Source organism: Protopterus annectens, chromosome 2.part0 (genome assembly GCF_019279795.1).
Source record: "Protopterus annectens isolate FY-2018-M chromosome 2.part0, PAN1.0, whole genome shotgun sequence".
In the NCBI taxonomy this organism is placed as follows: Eukaryota; Metazoa; Chordata; order Ceratodontiformes; family Protopteridae; genus Protopterus; species Protopterus annectens.
In genome coordinates this window covers 825686331-825705141 of record NC_056728.1, presented here as the reverse complement: position 1 = coordinate 825705141, position 18811 = coordinate 825686331, and the positions used below count along the sequence as shown (strand labels likewise).

The 18811-nt window shown below is 40.5% G+C and overlaps 1 protein-coding gene across 1 annotated transcript in view; it reads left to right on the top strand.

The window, feature by feature from the left end:
• RFX3 (regulatory factor X3) overlaps positions 1–18811 on the top strand; it is a 1639608-nt gene that overhangs the window by 1600924 nt on the left and 19873 nt on the right. Inside the window, exons 16-17 of the mRNA XM_044061098.1 lie at positions 17049–17202; positions 18109–18151. Coding sequence (XP_043917033.1) covers positions 17049–17202; positions 18109–18151 — 197 coding nt within the window. The remainder of the gene's footprint in view (positions 1–17048; positions 17203–18108; positions 18152–18811) is intronic.

Here is an 18811-nt window from a genome sequence, read left to right as displayed (position 1 = left end):
CCACACCCCATTTTCTAAATGTACTACTTACAAGACTGAACCAACTGTGAGAAAGGCAAAAGGAAAATACTGTGTTTGTCTTTTATTAGAGTAGGTGCAACTTCGAAGGTAGTATTTTTAGATGTATCTTTTCCAACTGTGATTGATTAAAATTGCTACAACAGCATATTAGGTGAATATAAGCTAGTCCATAGTATGCTGGTCACAGTAACATTTGAGTCAGTAATTTAAAGCAGACCCACCAGCATTGCTGAGCTTCCTGATCCTAAGTTTCTGTTCCACCTTGATGCCAGACATTCTAGCATTGATGCTTCTTATGTCAGAAACTGTTTCTTTCCTCCGCCTCCAACAGTTGGGACCTTTTATGCAATTTACAGAACAAGCTCACAGTTTTTCAGGCCTTCTGCACCCCTCTCTATCCAGGATTTCTGCAAAAAGGATCCATTGCTTCTGATTTCTAAGCCCCTTTCCAAGCAACCAGTGAAGGCTGTGGTTGAACCCAATATGTTATTTAGGCATCAGACTGAATTGTGATAAGGTACTTAAACAAACAAAACCTAGTTGCAGGATCTCAGATTTGCAGACCTTTGATTCCGAAATACTCTTAGCAGTACAGGGTTTGATTCCAAAAAAACCTTATTTGCCTGCCTTGTGACTCTGAGCAAGTCACTTAACCAGACATTGCTTCCGGGTCACCCAAGAAAGGGGATTGTGTATCCATTGGTTCTACCTTGTTAACAAATGGGTATTTATTATTATTATTATTATTATTATTATTATTATTATCATCATCATCATCATCATCATCACTGTTTTTTTCTGTAAACTATAATGTGTTCTTCCTTCTTCAAAAAACAGCAAGAGTACCTGTGTCCTACAGACAACAGTCAACAAAATCTACAGATTAATTACTGTGTCTCTCTGCCATCTTTAATCACCACCACATAGGTTCATAGGTAGGTACTAGGCTATCGGCCCAAAGGCCTACGTAAGCATAGCCAACAAGGTTCCCCTGGCGTATGCCACCCAAGAAAGTTATTTTCCTGTGCCATTGTCGAGCAGAGACACAGAAGTGATCCCCAGGGTGTATTTCCTATTTCCCATCCACGCATCAACATTTTTCTTGAAGTGTGCTAATGAAGAACTTTGCTTGACTTGAATGGGTAGCCTGTTCCAGAGTATGGGAAGTCTCTGGGACAAGAATCTGTCCCTCCAGCATGTCCTGTTTATTGTGGTAACAAGGTTTAGGTCCCTAGAGCATGTAGTTCGGAGGTATTGGGATTTCTTTTGGAGTTTTTTGAGACGGTCAGTGTAGGGCATCTGTTTGAGGCCAGTAATCCTCTTTGTGAGGTACTTCTGTGGCCTTTCCAGCTGCTGCAGATGTCTTGTGAGGTACATTCCAAAAAGGGTGTTGTACTCTATAATGGGTCTAATGATTGTCGAGTAGAGGGGAACAATTACCTCTTTTTTCCTGGATGAGAACCTTTTTTGATGCGGTGTGCCACGTAGAAGGATTTCCTGACTATTGTGGTGATGTGACTATCAAAGGACAGACTACTGTCCACGTGGGTCCCAAGGTCTCTTATCACACATTCGGTGTTAAGTAGACTGCTGTCTGTGTAGTAGTTCATGGCTACAGAGTTTTTACCAAAGTGGATGACAATGCACTTTTTGGCATTGAGCTTGAGGCCATGGCTCTGACACCAGGCATCTGCCTCAGCGAGGCCCTTCTGTAGGATTTCCACATCATTTGGGGACACGACTATGGCTTCTAGTTTGCAGTCATCTGCGAACTTCGTTAGCCAGAGGCCTAATGTGTTAGCCTATACTTGAGAGAAGTAGATACCAAACAGGAGAGGTCCTAGGACTGAACCCTGTGGTACTCCACTTGTCACTGGTTTGAGGCCAGATTTGGAGTGTGCAACTTTTACAGTGTGGGTTCTGTCAGTGAGCCAGTTTGCAACCCATCTTGTGACATAGGGATTTATACCTAGTTTAGTGAGTTTAGCTATAATTCCAGAAAGGGGGATGATGTCGAAAGCCTTGGCGAGGTCAAGATAAGTTGTGTGAACCACCTTACCCTCATCTAAGGCTTTGGTGACTGCCTCAAAGAAGTCGATCAGGTTCAAGAACTCGAACTGGGTGGGATCCAGTTTGGAGGTTACCAATGTCTTTGTTTATGAGTTCCATGATGATACATTCCATGGCCTTGCTGACCAGGCTCGTCAGGCTAATAGAGCGATAGTTCCCGGGATCAGTGGTGGCTCCCCCTTTGTGGAGTGGGATAACTGTTGCTGTACACCATTCAGTGGGCAAAAAGCCTGATGTGAGGCTATGATTGAACATGGTGCTTAGGTGGGGAGCCAGTTCGTTATGAAGTTCATGTAAAATGCAGCCTGGGATGTTGTCCGGTCCCATGGATGCTGTGTTTTTGGCTTTAGAGAGTGCAGCTTTTACCTGTGTAGTTGTGATTACAGAGACTCTGCATTCTTCATGTATAGATATGGGCCCTGTAGGGAGTGAGGGGGGGGGGGGTAAAGTTAGCACTGAACCTATCTGCCAGGATGTTGGCAGTATCAGTTGTTTCTGTAATTTTCGTGCCGTTGTGCTGTAACTCAGAGCAGATCTGGGTGTTGCCATTGAGAGTCTTGACATAGCTATACAATGCTTTGTGGTTGTTCTTAGAATCAGTGACGATTTTGTTTTCGTAGCTAGCTTTGAAGGATCTTATAAGGGATCTCAGCTTCTTACTGAGGCTGACCAGGGAGCTCCTCCACTCATGGGATTTTACTCTCTTTTGCAACAATTTTTTCCTTCTGTTGTACAGTTTATTTATGGCAGGGGACCACCAGATTGGCTTCCTTTTTTTGGAGGATAGCATCTTGGTTCTGTTTGGGATAGCACGATCCATGCACTCGTGTAAGTGTTTATAGAGTCCATTTGTGTAGGATTCAGCAGTCGAAACTGTATTGTCCATCTGCATGGGTGTCATGAAGTTCACCACTTCTGTCTTAAGAAGTAGGAAGTTGGCTTTGGAGAAATTTTTTACCATGGTTTCCTTAATGGGGGGTGGGGGCGGGATGTGGATATCAAGGGTGATTAGCTTATACCTGTGTAGTTGTGATTACAGGGACTCTGCATTCTTCATGTATAGATATGGGCCCTGTAGGGAGTGGGGGGGGGGGTAAAGTTAGCACTGAACCTATCTGCCAGGATGTTGGCAGTATCAGTTGTTTCTGTAATTTTCGTGCCGTTGTGCTGTAACTCAGAGCAGATCTGGGTGTTGCCATTGAGATTCTTGACATAGCTATAGAATGCTTTGTGGTTGTTCTTAGAATCAGTGACGATTTTGTTTTCGTAGCTAGCTTTGAAGGATCTTATAAGGGATCTCACCTTCTTACTGAGGCTGACCAGGGAGCTCCTCCACTCATGGGATTTTACTCTCTTTTGCAACAATTTCTTCCTTCTGTTGTACAGTTTATTTATGGCAGGGGACCACCAGATTGGCTTCCTTTTTTTTGGAGGATAGCATCTTGGTTCTGTTTGGGATAGCACAATCCATGCAATCGTGTAAGTGTTTATAGAGTCCATTTGTGTAGGATTCAGCAGTCGAAACTGTATTGTCCATCTGCATGGGTGTCATGAAGTTCACCACTTCTGTCTTAAGAAGCAGGAAGTTGGCTTTGGAGAAATTTTTTACCATGGTTTCCTTAATGGGGGTGGGGGCGGGATGTGGATATCAAGGGTGATTAGCTTATGGTCGAATCGGACCAATGAGGAGTTGACCTCAGGTGTGGAACACCGGTCACTAATGTTGATAATGACTAGGTCTAGGGTATTGTTGCCCCTGGTGGGGGTGTGATTCAGGGCATTGGAGTTTATGAATTCCAGAAAGCATTGTGTGAAGGAGTTGGTACACGAGTAGTTTTCCCAGTTAATGGTGGGGTAGTTGAAATCGCCCATTATTAGGGTGTTTGGTTGAACCCTAATATTTTCCAGTACATCAAGAACAGAGGAGTAGGAATCCTGGGGCATGGTGGGGGATCTGTAGCAAGCTACAGTTTGGATTGCTGTTTTGCCCAGAGTTAGTTGCACTTGGATAACCTCGGATGCATTATGCTAAGCAACTAGCTTGGAGATGTGGATATCCTTAATGAATATGGACACACCTCCGCCTTTGGTGTTCCGGTCCAGGTTACATGGCCGAAAAGTGTGGTATGAGTTATAGCCTGGTAGTGCAGGGGGGCTCTCTGGAGCCTTGAACCAGGTCTCAGTCACTGCACAGATATCGATGTTCTCCATTTTAAGGAGTGCCTCAAGTGAGTGCATTTTGAGATTTAGACTTCTAGCATTGAGTAGCATTACCCTCAGTTTTTGCTTGCCTGTTCCTGTTATGGTGGTGAATTTCTCATTTGAACCTTGCCTAAAAAAGGTATTTATAAAAATGCCAAGTGGTTACCTGTCACTGCATTTACCAACCTGGGCTTTTTCTATTTAACTTTTTAAAGTTATATACCAAAAACTACTGCCCATCTTTATCAAACTTATTCTCAGTCAAAATCTGTAACAGTCCCCTCTGATCTTTAAACAGCACTGGATTAACATTAGAAATGCCACAATTTGGTTCAATTGTTAGAATCTACTATCACCTCATGTAAGGGATGAGAATAACTCCTCTGTTTTCAGAAGCAATGTGCTATCCCAGCCAACTGGTCACTAAGATTGCCAGTTTTTTAGAAGTATAGGTTAAAATGTTACGTTAGAATAATATATGTTTTCTGAGTTTGTGATCTTTGTACTTCTGTTGTGTGAAAGGCATTTACTATTACTTAAATCATTGTTAAACATAAAACTTCAACCAATGCAAGCAAATGTTGATGTATGGTCTTGCTAACATCCCTGTCTGTCCTACTTGGTTCTTGATTTGCAAATTGCTACTACTTCTTTGTAACATCTTGGTGCCTGATGGTCTAGGTCATAGCTGAAAATGGACTTTTTAACAGTCTACCTATAAGAGTTGTATGCCAAAAACAGAAGATCATTGAGTCCCCTTTGGACTCGCCTGTGAAACAGCTGGGCAATGATTAAGGGTTAACTCACCCACCCCATCCCACCTAAAGATACCAAATTCAGTTAGTGACTTCAGCTGATACAGCAGAAAAATATAGTGTCTTGCCAGCTAACCACATACCTTCGCAATAAAGACTGCAGAAAAGAGCAAGGTAGCTTGGACAACTCCAGACACGGTGGTCCTGGTGTCAAGAAGGCAGACAGTCTCATCTGGTCCCCTCATGAAATTTGCCATTTAGGCAGAAATTCAAAGCCAGATAGTATGGTATTTGCAGTAGCCCGAAAAATGCTGTAGTACCACAGAGTTCAGTTATCTATCCATTGAACTAAAAAGTCATGCATGATTGACAAGTTTGGGATGCACATGTTCACACTTACTATGTTATCTTTGCAGCTGCTGAATTACCTTACACGTGATACATTTCCAGAGGAATTTAACCAGTGAAATTCATCAGGCTTTGGAGGAGTTGCCAGATGGGTTATTGAAAGTATAACGAGGATTTAGGCTTTCGTTTTTTTGGCTTAATTTCTCAAAGTCTTTTGGGTTTCTAATACCATGATGGGAGTGGGCCCCATTCCTAAATCAGGATATGAGTAAAATTCATGGAATTTGTATTGTTGCACTCTTTGATGTCAGCCAAAGTGATGTTCCCAGCACCTTCAGTGTGCCCCAAACTGAGTCCTCCTGTGTACGCAGTCTCGTGGTCAGCATTCTTATCAGCACAGTTGAACGGGCTGCAGGGTCTAGCGTTGCTGTACTCTGTATTCCTGGCGCTGCCTAACTAGTTTCACAAGGGACACTAAGGTGGCCCTCCTTGATTCTCATTTTCAGATGACACTAAGGTGGCCCTCCTTGATTCTCATTTTCAGATGACACTAAGGTGGCCCTCCTTGATTCTCATTTTCAGATGACACTAAGGTGGCCCTCCTTGATTCTCATTTTCACATCACCTCCTGTTTGGGAAAGGAATTCAGTAGCACTTTGAAACCATGACAAAAACAGGGTTGTCTGCTCTGGAAGTCAAATTATACTGTCCACTGTCTTTTATTAGTACAATGTAGAGCAACCAGTGTTACATGTTGGTTTGGTAGGCCACAGAGCAGCAATCAGAGCAACAGGAGACTGCTGAGAAGAGCTAATTCCCAGCCCAACATCCAGTAGGCTCATAGACCCAAAGGGTCTTTTGTGTTCTGAAGATAGTCAAAGTCAGCCCATGGTCAAACAGCAGCAGTCCTAAAAAATGCATGTCCACTGTTGAAGTAGATGCACTGTCCACTTGGATGAGCATAACCAGGTACAAGTGGGTCAGGACATTCATTTCCACAGGATACTCACTTCCCTTTGTTGAACCTACCCAGCTTACTTTGTTACCCTTGTTAGATGCTCCACTCCATCTGCAAAAAAGAAGGCATTAATTTTCTTGCAAACATAGCCATGTCGGATACTGTAACAACCTAGAAAGCCTTAAGATATTTTCTAGATTCTTTCTGATACTAACAAAAAGAAAACAACACTGGTCTGTACTGAGCTTTAATGGCCTAAGTGCCTTTGTATCAAAAGTAAACCTCTTGGATGGTCACTGTGCATTCTGTATTTCCATGTTTGTCAGAAGGAGATTGCACCTCCAAGACACCTTCCTCTATATTATAATCACCAAGAAGTCCTGGTGGTATATGCATTTCTGTGTCAGAAGTAGTGACTGTCAGTCCACCCTTTGTTCTTACTCTTGGCTCAGAGTGTTTGCTAAATGTATATCTGAAATAGTCTTACCAGTGACTGCAGGCAGGCAAGATCTCCACTAAGGACTTGGATCTTTTTTCAGCCTCTGAGCACTGTTTTCTTGATTTACTATGATGAAATGTTTAATTGACATCTCAGTTTTGATTTCCCTGAAGTTCATTTGTTTGCTATATCTTATTTGCATTTTGAAATGAGTTCTTCTCTTGTTTCTCTCAAGTTCTGCAAGGGCTTTTTATGGTGCACCTTTTGTAAGACCCTTCCTATTCCTGGTCCTTTTCCACCATGAAGCTCAGGTATTCAGACCTTTCACTCCCACCTTCCAATGTTATTCATCATTATCATCTATTTCAGGCTGTTCTTCATTCTTAGTACATAGGAAGCAGATTTTATCTTCATTAAGAAACGGTTTCATGATTGTTCAAACAACTGGGCTTGACGTGTGATCTTATTGTGGTACACAACTGAGTTTGCTTCAACAAGTACCTCAAAAGTTCAGATTTACTTGCAATTTCAACTGATAGAAGAGCTGTAGGCATGCATGCCATTCAGCCATTTCCCTTTCCAGACAAGAAACATTTTTAATAAAACACTCTTTTTGGTTCTAGAAAAGGATGGACAGTGGAAGCCTCCTGTACAGCATTCAAATTTCAGTTAGTGTGTAAATCAAGAAAGGCTGAGATGTACACTACAGACCTCCTGTTCACTGTACTGATGTAAGGTATCTTTCTTCACCCTACTCACAAAACTGACAGCGAATGTCATGGGTATGCCGTGAAACATTTCCCTATCCATTTTACCTCCTTTCATTTGGTCTCTGTTCTTCTCACAGTGGATTTACTAGATACCTTGCACTTCTGCTTGCTCATGTAATATTATTAAAAATTCAGTGCTTGAGCACTTCCACATTATCAAGGAGTACAGTGTTTTAGGAGCCAGTTGTCTCACTGATAGTGATGTAAGTATGTGCCAATAATATGAATCCAAGTCGCTGAAAAAAGAAAACGCTTTCAGCAATCATTGAGATTGTCTTTTTCCCCAGTGGAATATAGGACTGTAGAGCTGCGAGGTGGGGGGTTTCTCCCCACATTGGTAGTGCAGTGGGTCTCCCCAAAAAAAAAATTGATGGCTTATTGTTGAAAGGTGTTTCAGTGATTTGCATCAGTAATGTCAGTGCTAAGTAAGATAACACATCAGCAGGGCACCATGAATGCATGCTTCCATAGAAAGAGGAAAAAGTTCTCTTCCTCTTTAAAGCAAAGGTATGTGGGCACTCTTTTCTCAGCTCAGCAACCTGCAAAATTCTTATCCCCTGGACAGTAAATTGTGGATTTCTTTTTACACCTTACTGAAACAGAAATCCTTGTCTTCCAAGGCATTTCTCAAGGCTCTGAGTTACTTGTCTTTTGTTTGTTTGCCAAGTATTAGCCTTCACATGAACATTCAGGGAGTTCTAAGGGTCAAGGGCCTGTGGTTTGTATCCCACCTGGAAGGCACATCAGTTTCCAGTGGATGATGTCATACCAGTTAGCCTTTTAGATGCTCAGGACTATGTTGAAACCAGGAGTGTGTTAAGGATGGTCAGTGACAGTAGTGCAAAGTTGTAGTACACTATGGAATGGAGCAGTAACTCTTACATGTCTGCGTACTGGCCATGATAATTTGGGAACAAGCTGTTCACAATGGTTTGTCCTTGAAGCTAAGCAGCTAAACATCTTGGCAGACGTTTTAAGCAGATAAATCCTTGTGGAAATTGGAGCAGACTTGTTTCTTATTGTCAGTGAAATATGGTGTCTGCCAAAAATAGCTATGTTTGCCTGTCATCTGAATCAGCATCCTTTCCTCAGTGTTTGGGCAACCATTGTCTTCATCTTCCACTGGAATCAAGGCCACTCGTAAGCATTTTCTTAAGAGGACTCTTTTGTTAAAGATAATAGAGAAATCAAGGCTAATATTGCTTCTTTGTGGCCACAGCAACAGTGATGGTTTTTATCATTTACCCTTGTTCTCCCCTCCCCCTTCCCTGTTTATTACCTTAAGACAATCCCAAAGTTAGTAAATATTACCTGTGGCAGGCACCATTTTTAAAACTGCAATCCACTCTGCTACTGGCCCCATGAGGAGCTCAGTGTCTCTCCAGTAACTGTTTTACAACTGTAAATGCCTATTTATGTTGAATTGTGTTAGACATCTAATATGATTTATGCTTTATTATTGGAAGTTACTATGCCATGCTAGCATTTTGCCTGCACCAAGTTGTTTTTATATAATAGTATGGTCTGTTTGCATAGCTGCACCTTGTTCACTAATGTTATTTATGTAACTGTGTTGTGTGTAGACAGCTCATACTGGTGTCTAATTATTTCTATATAATTGTGCTGTTACTGGTGGATAGAATCACATTAGACAACCTCGACAGAGTGCTGCTCGCTATATTTTTATCTGTGACTGCATAACTGTCTTGAGGTTTCTTCTAACAGATGTTTTTCTAACTGGCTCAGTATCTGCATATACTAGTAGTTGGTTCAAGACATATTTTCCTGCATGTAGAAGCTATTTGCTCAGTTTGTTTTTTGTAATCTTTATAATATATCTTTACCATCTCAAAAGTGCTTACTCCTCTCTGTACTCTTCTTTTCTAGACCTAACAACACTCTTAAGTATTCAACTGTGGTACCACCTTTATCATTCTTATAAGAAAAGCACAGTCTGGGTCTGAACTGTCTGCAAACAGCTAAAGTTAACTTTGAGTATGTGTCTACCTGTTTGAGCCAATATTCATTTTCCCCTGGAGAGCACTCTGCTTTGGCTTGTAAGCAGCCCCCCCCCCCCCACACACACACTCACTCATCTTCCACTTTCTCTCTTATTCCCTTCTGTTAGCAAATAGTATCCATAACTGATCAATACTGTGTGTTTGTTAATTTAAACTGAGACCACAGTAGCCTACTGATACAAGGTTATCCTGTTTTTCCACCTGAGAAATGGTTAAGAAATGACTTAAAGTTTCAGAGCAGTCCTTGGTCAATTGTGATTGTTTCTTAAACACAAACTTGTCTATGCTTTGGCTCATTAGCAGCAGTACAAAGAACTGCCTGCTCACACCCTTGTTCTCCCCTCCCCTTCCCTGTTTATTACCTTAAGACAATCCCAAAGTTAATAAATATTACCTGTGACAGGCGCCATTTTTAAAACTACAACCACCCTTGTCACTATCATATGTTCATTTATCAGTTAACTCTGTTACCTGATTGTTTCCAGCCCCCTCATAAGAGCAACTAACAGGGTATCTACCTGCTTCGCTCCCCACCCTGCCCCCTATTCCCTACCGCCCCCAGTGGTCCCACCTTTATTACACTCACAAACCCCTCCCATCTTTCCAATAGCCAACCACAGCGCTAACCCAACACCACCTCCTCCATCTTCCCACTACTGTCACACCTCCTCAACTAACATGTAAAAGCATACCTTACCTATGCTCACTGCATGCACTCTCCTTGCATATCTTACATCCTACCAAAGCTCCATCATTCCCCCACTCAACCACTACCACTGTACTACTACTCACACCACCACTCATGTCTCACCCTCACTCAGCTCCCCTCCCACCAACCCAAGAACCTTCCCTATGCACCCCCACATATTCTACCAACTATATTACTCAAACATAAAGCATCCCTACAACTTAACATATTAACCCTCCCACCATACCTATTACCCACAGAGCACAATCATAAAGTTTCCCTTATAAACAAACACATTCAAAAACTAAGAAAACTAATAACCTCATGCATATCAAAACTAGCCCTAAGTGGAGACATCCACCCCAACCCTGGCCCTCCCATCTCCAACCCCAGTCCTCATAATCAGACTAGAAACCACAACTTCTCCCATATTACAGACAATAGAAAGCCAAGTGACTTCCTTCTACTAAGCCTAAATATTAGAAGTATATCCAACAAAGTCCATGAACTCCATGCCACCATAGACTTGTACTCCCCAGATATAGTCATCCTGACAGAAATCTGGCTAAAACCTCACATTACCAGTGAACAAATACTCCCTACAGGTTATGGCATACTAAGTGTAGACCGGCTAAACAAGAAAGGAGGCGGTGTAGCTATAATATTTAAACAGCATCTAAACATCCAGATCTTGAAATCATCAGCTCCACAAATAGGCAGTGAAGAAATAATATATACCAACCTCAAAATAAATCAAAACAAAACCATCAACATAATTGGATGCTACTTCCCACCTGGCCAAAACATCCCTCCACTAGAAAACCTCCTCAGCTGGTCTACCCACCATCTCCCCCAAGAAACTATCATTTTTAGGTGATTTCAATATTGACTGGCAATCCTGTTCTGGCAGCCATCCAACCCATCATGTAAACCTTCATGGCTTCACCCAACTAGTCCAGTCACCAACCAGGATAAATAAAAACTCCTGCAAGCACACTACCCTGGATTGGATACTAGTTAGTAAGAGCTCCCAGTCATATATAACAGGCTGCTTATCAGATAGCCTCAGTGATCACTCCCCAACATTCCTACTCAAAAAAATACCTATACCAAGCTAAACCTGTCACCTACCGTCAAATACATAAAAAACTAAACTTTAACCCACTCACATACATCTCATCCCTCAAAGAATGTAACTGGCATACTCTAAAGTACCTCAGTCTTGATGATGCAGTTGAATCTTTTAATACTACCTTCCTGAGCATCCTTAATTACCATGCCCCCATAAGACTTTCCAGAATCAAAGCACAACCCTCCCCATGGCTACAGAAATCCACTAAGTCAGAAATGAAAAACAGGGATAAAACCTGGGAGCACTGGTGCAAAACTAAAACCCCCTCAACTAGACAGAAATTCCTAGAACTACGCAATAGAGTCAAAAAGCTAATAAAACAGGACAAATTCCAATACTGCCAGTGTGCCCTAGACTCCTCCCAACACAGCCCCAAACAATTCTGGTCCTCCATAAACTCCATCCTCCACCCAGGTAAAGTCAGTACCCCTCCTCCTAACATCCCTCACTCCTCAGAAAATATTGCTACCTCATTCAACACACACTTCACACAAACCATACTATCACTAGCTAAACAACACAACCCCTCTCCCCTCCAACCCACACCTTCAACTAGTAATCTCCCCACTGCCTTCTCTTTTTCTCCTGTACCTACCCCCAGCATTAAAAAAAACTCTTAACTAAACTTAAGCCCACCAAATTAGCAAAATACAACCTCCCAAGTGAATACCTACAAATCTCAGCTGATGCTCTGGCCTACCCAGTACCATCTTGATTAACCGATCTCTGTCAGAAAGTTACGTTCCCACACTGTAGAAAGTATTACATATAATTCCCTTCCACAAAGGCGGACCCTACACAGAACTAACCAATTACCGCCCCATAGCTATTCTCTCTCCACTCTCCAAAATACTAGAGAGATGCATACACTCTCAGATCTCAGACTACCTCCTTACTAACAACATCCTTTCCAATACTCAGCATGGTTTCCAACCAAACCATAGCACCACCACTGCCTTACTCTCCTTTACTAACACTATCCTTCAGCATAAAAACAATGGCCATCTCTCCTCTGCTACTTTCCTAGACCTATCTAAAGCATTTGACATAGTCCCACACAAACAACTTATCTCTGTCCTCAATAACATATCCTTCTCACAATCAGTCACCAACTGGTTTCAGAGTTACCTGTCTGACCGCCAACAATCCATTGTATGGCAGAATGACATATCTCCCCAACTACCTGTCTCCATAGGGGTTCCCCAAGGATCCATCCTTGGACCCCTACTCTTCTCTGTTTTCACCAATAATCTAGCCTCTGCCACCAAACATGGCACACACATTACAATACGCAGATGACTCAACCATCATCTGCTCAGCCCAGTCCCTACCCAAACTGCAAAAAGTCACACAGGAAGCCTTTTCCTCTGTTGAAACTTGGTTATCCGCTGCCCAATTATTACAAAACCCAAACAAATCTAAACTACTCATCTTCCAACCCACCAAACATACTCAAAACAACTCTCACTTTAACATCACAGCAAAAGACAACACCACTATATACCCAACTGAACACACCAAATTACTAGGAGTGGAAATAGACAATAAACTAAAATTTGACATTCACATATCCATGATCATAAAAAAAGTCCACAAAAAACTAAGAGCGTTATACAGAAATAAGCAACTTCTCACCAAAGCAGCAAAGATTTTAATAGCAAATTTCCACCTTATTTCCACCCTACTTTATGCTTCTCCAATATATACCAACCTGAGGCAATGCGATTTAAACAAGCTAGAGACCTGCTACAACAAAATCGCCAAATTCTCCACAGGGGCATCCTACCGTAGTCACCACTGTCTCTCACTTGCTGAACTGGGCTGGCTTGAACTCCCTGACCTCCTTCAATGGTATCAACTCTCACTCGCCCACAAACTAGTAAACCATCCACTAAATGTCCCATCCCTCTAGAATCTACTCCAACCCTATCGCACCACTAGACCACTAAGATCCTGCAACAAAAATCACTTGCAGATCACTAAAGCCAATAACTCTGCTGGTGAAGCACTATTCTCTTGCACCATAGCCAAATTATGGAACTCCCTCCCACCCACAATTACCTCCATACCATCATGCACCCACTTCAAAACTTTACTAAAAGCGCACCTAAAACATGCTGGCTATGCCCTTGCAACTCCCACTCTAATATCACCCACCCCATCCAACCACTACTTTTCTTTCCACTCCACTAACTACCTTGATTATAGCAAGCTCAGATGCTCATAAGCCTAGTACTTATTATACAGCAGGAACTTCTTATTGTAACATTTATTAATGTCTGTTATGTACTTCACAGATAAAGATTCTAGTTGTCTACTGATGTACTATGTTCTTCATCTGTAAATATGTTGTAAGTAATTGCTATGTAAATTGTTAATCGCTATGTAATCCAATGTAACTACTGTCTGTTTATTTTAACTGTGGAGCTTTTCTCCCCGGGCATCCGCTGAAAATGGACCTATGTCCAGTCAGACACTCCCGGTCAACAAAAATAAATAAATAAATAAATCATACTGTCTGATGAGTGCAGTTTGTATGATTGTCTTGTCATCATGTGTTTGAGTGTGGTTCATTGAAATGCACTACACTTGTGTCATAAAATACTGGTGTGCACATCAGTGAGTTGTTTTCACTTCTTCCGTTATTGTGTGACTGTGGAAACATTTTTTGTGTGTTTTCTGCCGCTTCTGGGTTACACTTGGCAGTGTCTGAAAATGACAACTGTAACCTGTTAAAAAGTGTAATAGTGGAACATAAGAAAACCGCTGTTGCTTATGCTTCTGACACATATATCACTCTCCCATCACATAACTACCAAGCCACAGTATTCTGCTCACAAAAGAGGACAAAGTGTTTTATCATGTGCTCCAATCCAAGGCTTATTCCCAACAATCATCTCTTTTCCCTGGAGGTATTATAGTTTTTATAGATATTAACTGACTTATTATAATGAAGTCTTACCTGTTTATATGGAAGAGATTTTCTTTTTGAAGTACTCACACTATAGGACATTTTGCATTAGTTCATTTCTTCGTACCATTTGATTTGTCTGTGCTGATCTGTCCTTTGCTTCATTAAGTTTAGTTTAAATTTCATATCTCAACTATTTCAGCTTGTATGCTCTTACTTCTTGTGATGGCATAACATATTTCTGTTAAGCAATTCCTAAAGAAGCTTCTTGACATAAGTTATCTCAAGTGTCACCCATCTCCAGCTTGGAGCCTTAGTTTGACTTGAAAATGCGACACTGCTGTCTCCTCTGAACAAATTTACAAATTTGAAGCATTTGTCTTGGTAGGCACTTTTTGGTGAGGCTAACCTCAACAAAGGTACAGTTTTTAATGAGTATGGGGTTTCATTAGGGACATAGCATTCTTTATTCCATAGATGATTTCCATTGTGTCATTTATCCAAGTCCTTTAGGTTTCATGCTTTTTTCCTCATGTAAGATAATACTGCAGAATAACTTCCATACACTTTCAATGTTTAGAAACAACTTTATTATTATATTTAAGGAACAAAATAAGGTAGTCTCACTTCTAATTCCTGAAGTAGACACAAGCTCTTTAATTAAACTGACTTCCTTCCTAACAGGTGGCTATTTATAGTGTCTTATGCTTTAATAAAAGCAACAAACCTCCTACAGGGGTGATTAGAATTTGTAGTACCAGATTAGCAGCTGCAGCTGGAGTGTTTAAAGGAAATATTTGATTAGATTATCTTTGACGAGTAACCTGGACTTCCAGGCATTCATTCACTAAATATTGCATACAGGATATCCATTGTCATGCAGAGCTTGATTTGCCACTGTGTTTTGACAGGGCCCCCACCTTAGACCTTCCACCTATTAAATGGGAGCTGAGTGCACTGTGTGTTTAATTTCCTTTGCAGTATATTGTAGTCCTGGGTCAGAGTATCTTACGGTGAACACAGTATGTCTGTGTGAGATACCATAATAGTGAATGTATAGAGTAATGGTGGTCATTGCTACAGGAGAAAATGCAGTACTTCCTATTCTGAGACTGTGCTAGTGTTATCGTTTATGGTTAACTTCTGTACTATTGTTACAAAATATGTTGGTAGAATTCTTTAACAGGTTATTTCCAAAATTATTAGAGTGCCTCCATAAATCTTCTAGTATTGATCAAGGGGACTCTGTAAAAAAAAAAAAAAATGAAATTTCATTTTCACAAGATGAAATCCTGTAATTGTCCTCATGATTAACTGTAATTTCCAGTCATTACTATGATTTTCATTATTCTAATTTTCTAATGCAGCTGTTTATACAAAATTAAAATATACTGTAGGGAGAGAACACTAAATAATGCAAACTGACAGTATTATATGTAGTAAATATGAGAATAAGTACAGGTTTTAATGAATGTCGGACTTCATGAATGTGTTTTTTCTGATACTCAGACAGTCCAAACTCCCTGGTATCCGTTTCTTAGGAGTAGTCTCTAGTATTTATCAGTAATTGGTTTCCGTGACTTAGTTATTAACTGACTTGTTTGCTCTTATGTATGAAATCTGTTTGTCTATATATCCCTCCCAGCAAGATGCAGTATTTGGCAGTTTCCCTTTGTTACCTGCTGTGTATGGGGGATTATATGGATTGAGGACTAATGTGTACTCTCTTTTGCAGCCTAACATTTTTTCTTCAAGTGATCATATCTCCACAGCTCCACACTGCTTCTGTTCTTGTCTGTGTGGATTTCATACCACTAAAAGGATCAGGCCAGGAACTAATGTCCTTGTAACATTCTGTTCATTACTGTAACCCTACAGCAGTGATCCTGTTGTCTAGAAGTTTACTGTTATATTATCTCACGTAACTCCACTATTTTAGTTTAACAGTATCAGTGTAGTAACTAATCAGCATGGAATCGGAATAATCTGCTGTCTACATCATTATTATTTTGTGTGAAGTATTATATAATAATGACAGCCAAACCAGCGTTCCCATTATAAATTGAGCTTAGTACCACTGAGCGACCAGACTTTTCTATTGGCATATACTGCGGGATGTACCAAAAGCTGAAAAAATCGGGTATGTTCTGCAAAACTAAAACAGAAACATACCTGATTTTCCTCATATTTCTGTGCTGTCCCTGTAAATGTCTGTTTTTTAACAGTTAAAAAAAAAAAAACAATACACAAACAGGAGTGCTTCTCGCGCACTGGTGTACTGGGCAAGCATGGAAACACAAGTCCCATACACATGCGCAGTACATCAGAACAGCACAGACAATGCAGAAAAAAAGTCCCCTTGCACAATCACATTATTTAAGAAAGGTAAGTAATTTCTTTCTTAGATAATGTTATTGCATAAAAGCAGTAATTCACTCCTGTGTGTGGGTATATCAGGATTTACCCACAGATGGCTTTGTTTAATCACTCAGCCTTTGCTGTCATGCTCAAACCACACCAGTTGTGGGTAAATCCTGATATACCCATGCACAGTTGTGGATTATTGCTTTAATATAACATTTTTCTGACTGGCTGTACCTTAAAACCCTGTAAGACTAATAAGACTAACACATGCCTTTTAATTTTTTTTACTATAAATTTTTTTATTTGTAGCACGACCATTTTTGTTTCATAAAACTTTTTTTTTTTTTTTTTTTTTTGTTTTTTGAATAGCTCAATGGTTATTCGAGACTTAACCTTGCGAAGTGCTGCCAGTTTTGGTTCATTTCATCTGATTCGGCTCCTGTATGATGAGTACATGTTTTACTTAGTGGAGCACCGGGTTGCCCAAGCAACAGGAGAAACTCCAATTGCAGTTATGGGTGAGGTAAGACACAATGGTAAAGATGGACTGCACATACAGAACACTGATTCAGTTCTGCAGTCTACAATTTAAATAATTGTATGTACAAAAGTTATTTTTGTTCTTGCAATAGTTTTGGTATGGTTTGTATGTTTGTCCTTGCTTTGCTTTGTACAATCTGTAAATGAGATGCATACACACACAAGCCTGATCTGTTTACTTTCATGTGTTAGTTTCCTCATTATTATGTACTTGGATGAATGTGTAAAATGCTGTCTAAAGAACAAGTGATGAATGACAGTTCCCCAAACTTGAAGTCTCAAAAGAAAAAAAGAAAGATTATCCCTGTAGTGCAAGACAGCAGCACCATATGTAATTCCAACACACTGGGACCTGGAGATACACTTCACTCTTTCACCAGTGAGCTATGCCTGCTGTCTCTAGTTTAATCCTTTTCACATTTCGAGAAGGCACAGAACTAGTACTGCTGTCCTGCAGTTATTTACTTTGGAATCACCCTTAAGGATTTATATAATCTGCCTTTCTTATTATTCATGGGTTACAAATGCATTTCCACATCTGTCCTGTAATTTTAGTCTCCATAGCTGTTTCCCAAGTCATAAGATAAAGACAGTAACACATGATAGTTTCATTCCTCATGTGAAGTGTCATATCGTGAAACAGACTTTTGGAAAAGTAATCTGTTGTTGTGACAAGAGTAAGCAGTGCATAGGCTAGCACATGGCAGCCTAGAAAAGTAGACCTGTAAAACAAAAATAAGATAGATATCAGTACAGAAAGTTATGCAAATCGTGTTGCTGTATGTACAGCGCAGTGTCAGCTGCTTTCATTTATGGTGCATTTGCTGTTTATTTCAAAGTAGGATACATTTTGAGAACACAGTTTTAAAATACTTTTCCTGTTTTTCAGTTTGGTGATGCTAATGTTGTCTCTCCAACAAATATGGACAAAGGTAATTGCATGTGTTGCTTCTTCAGTGTTGTGTTAATTTTGTCAGTTTTAGTACTGCACATTTTTTTCAAAGGATATCTCAAATTAATTTAAATATTGATAAGAAATGTATAGAAGTATAAAAGTAATGGAAAGCATGGTGTACAATAAATATCAATGGGCTGAACAAATCAGAATCACCAAAAATCTTTAAGAATACGCACCCTCGAGTCTGCATTATTTCATGGCTTTCCATGATTTCTAATGTATTAATCTGTATGTACTTAAAGCACCTTATAAAATCATTCATTTAGTCTTTTATCAGTTTTTGTTTAATCTGTTTCTTGGTCAAAGGGGAACTGATGTTTATCCCACCACTCAACTGGTACAAGGCAGGGTGGGATATCAACACACACACACGCACTCGCGCACACACACACACACACACACACACACACACACACACACACACACACACACACGCACACATGCACACACACACACACACGCACGCGCACACACCACATGCACCCCGCAGGAGGTTTGTTGAAGAGTGATTCATTACCTAAAACTGTGTTTGGGATGTAAGGCAACTAGCTCAGAAATAAACTGGAGAAGCAAGCACTGTGAGGTAGCAACATTAACTACAGTGCCATTCTGCTGACCTTATAAAACATTTTAA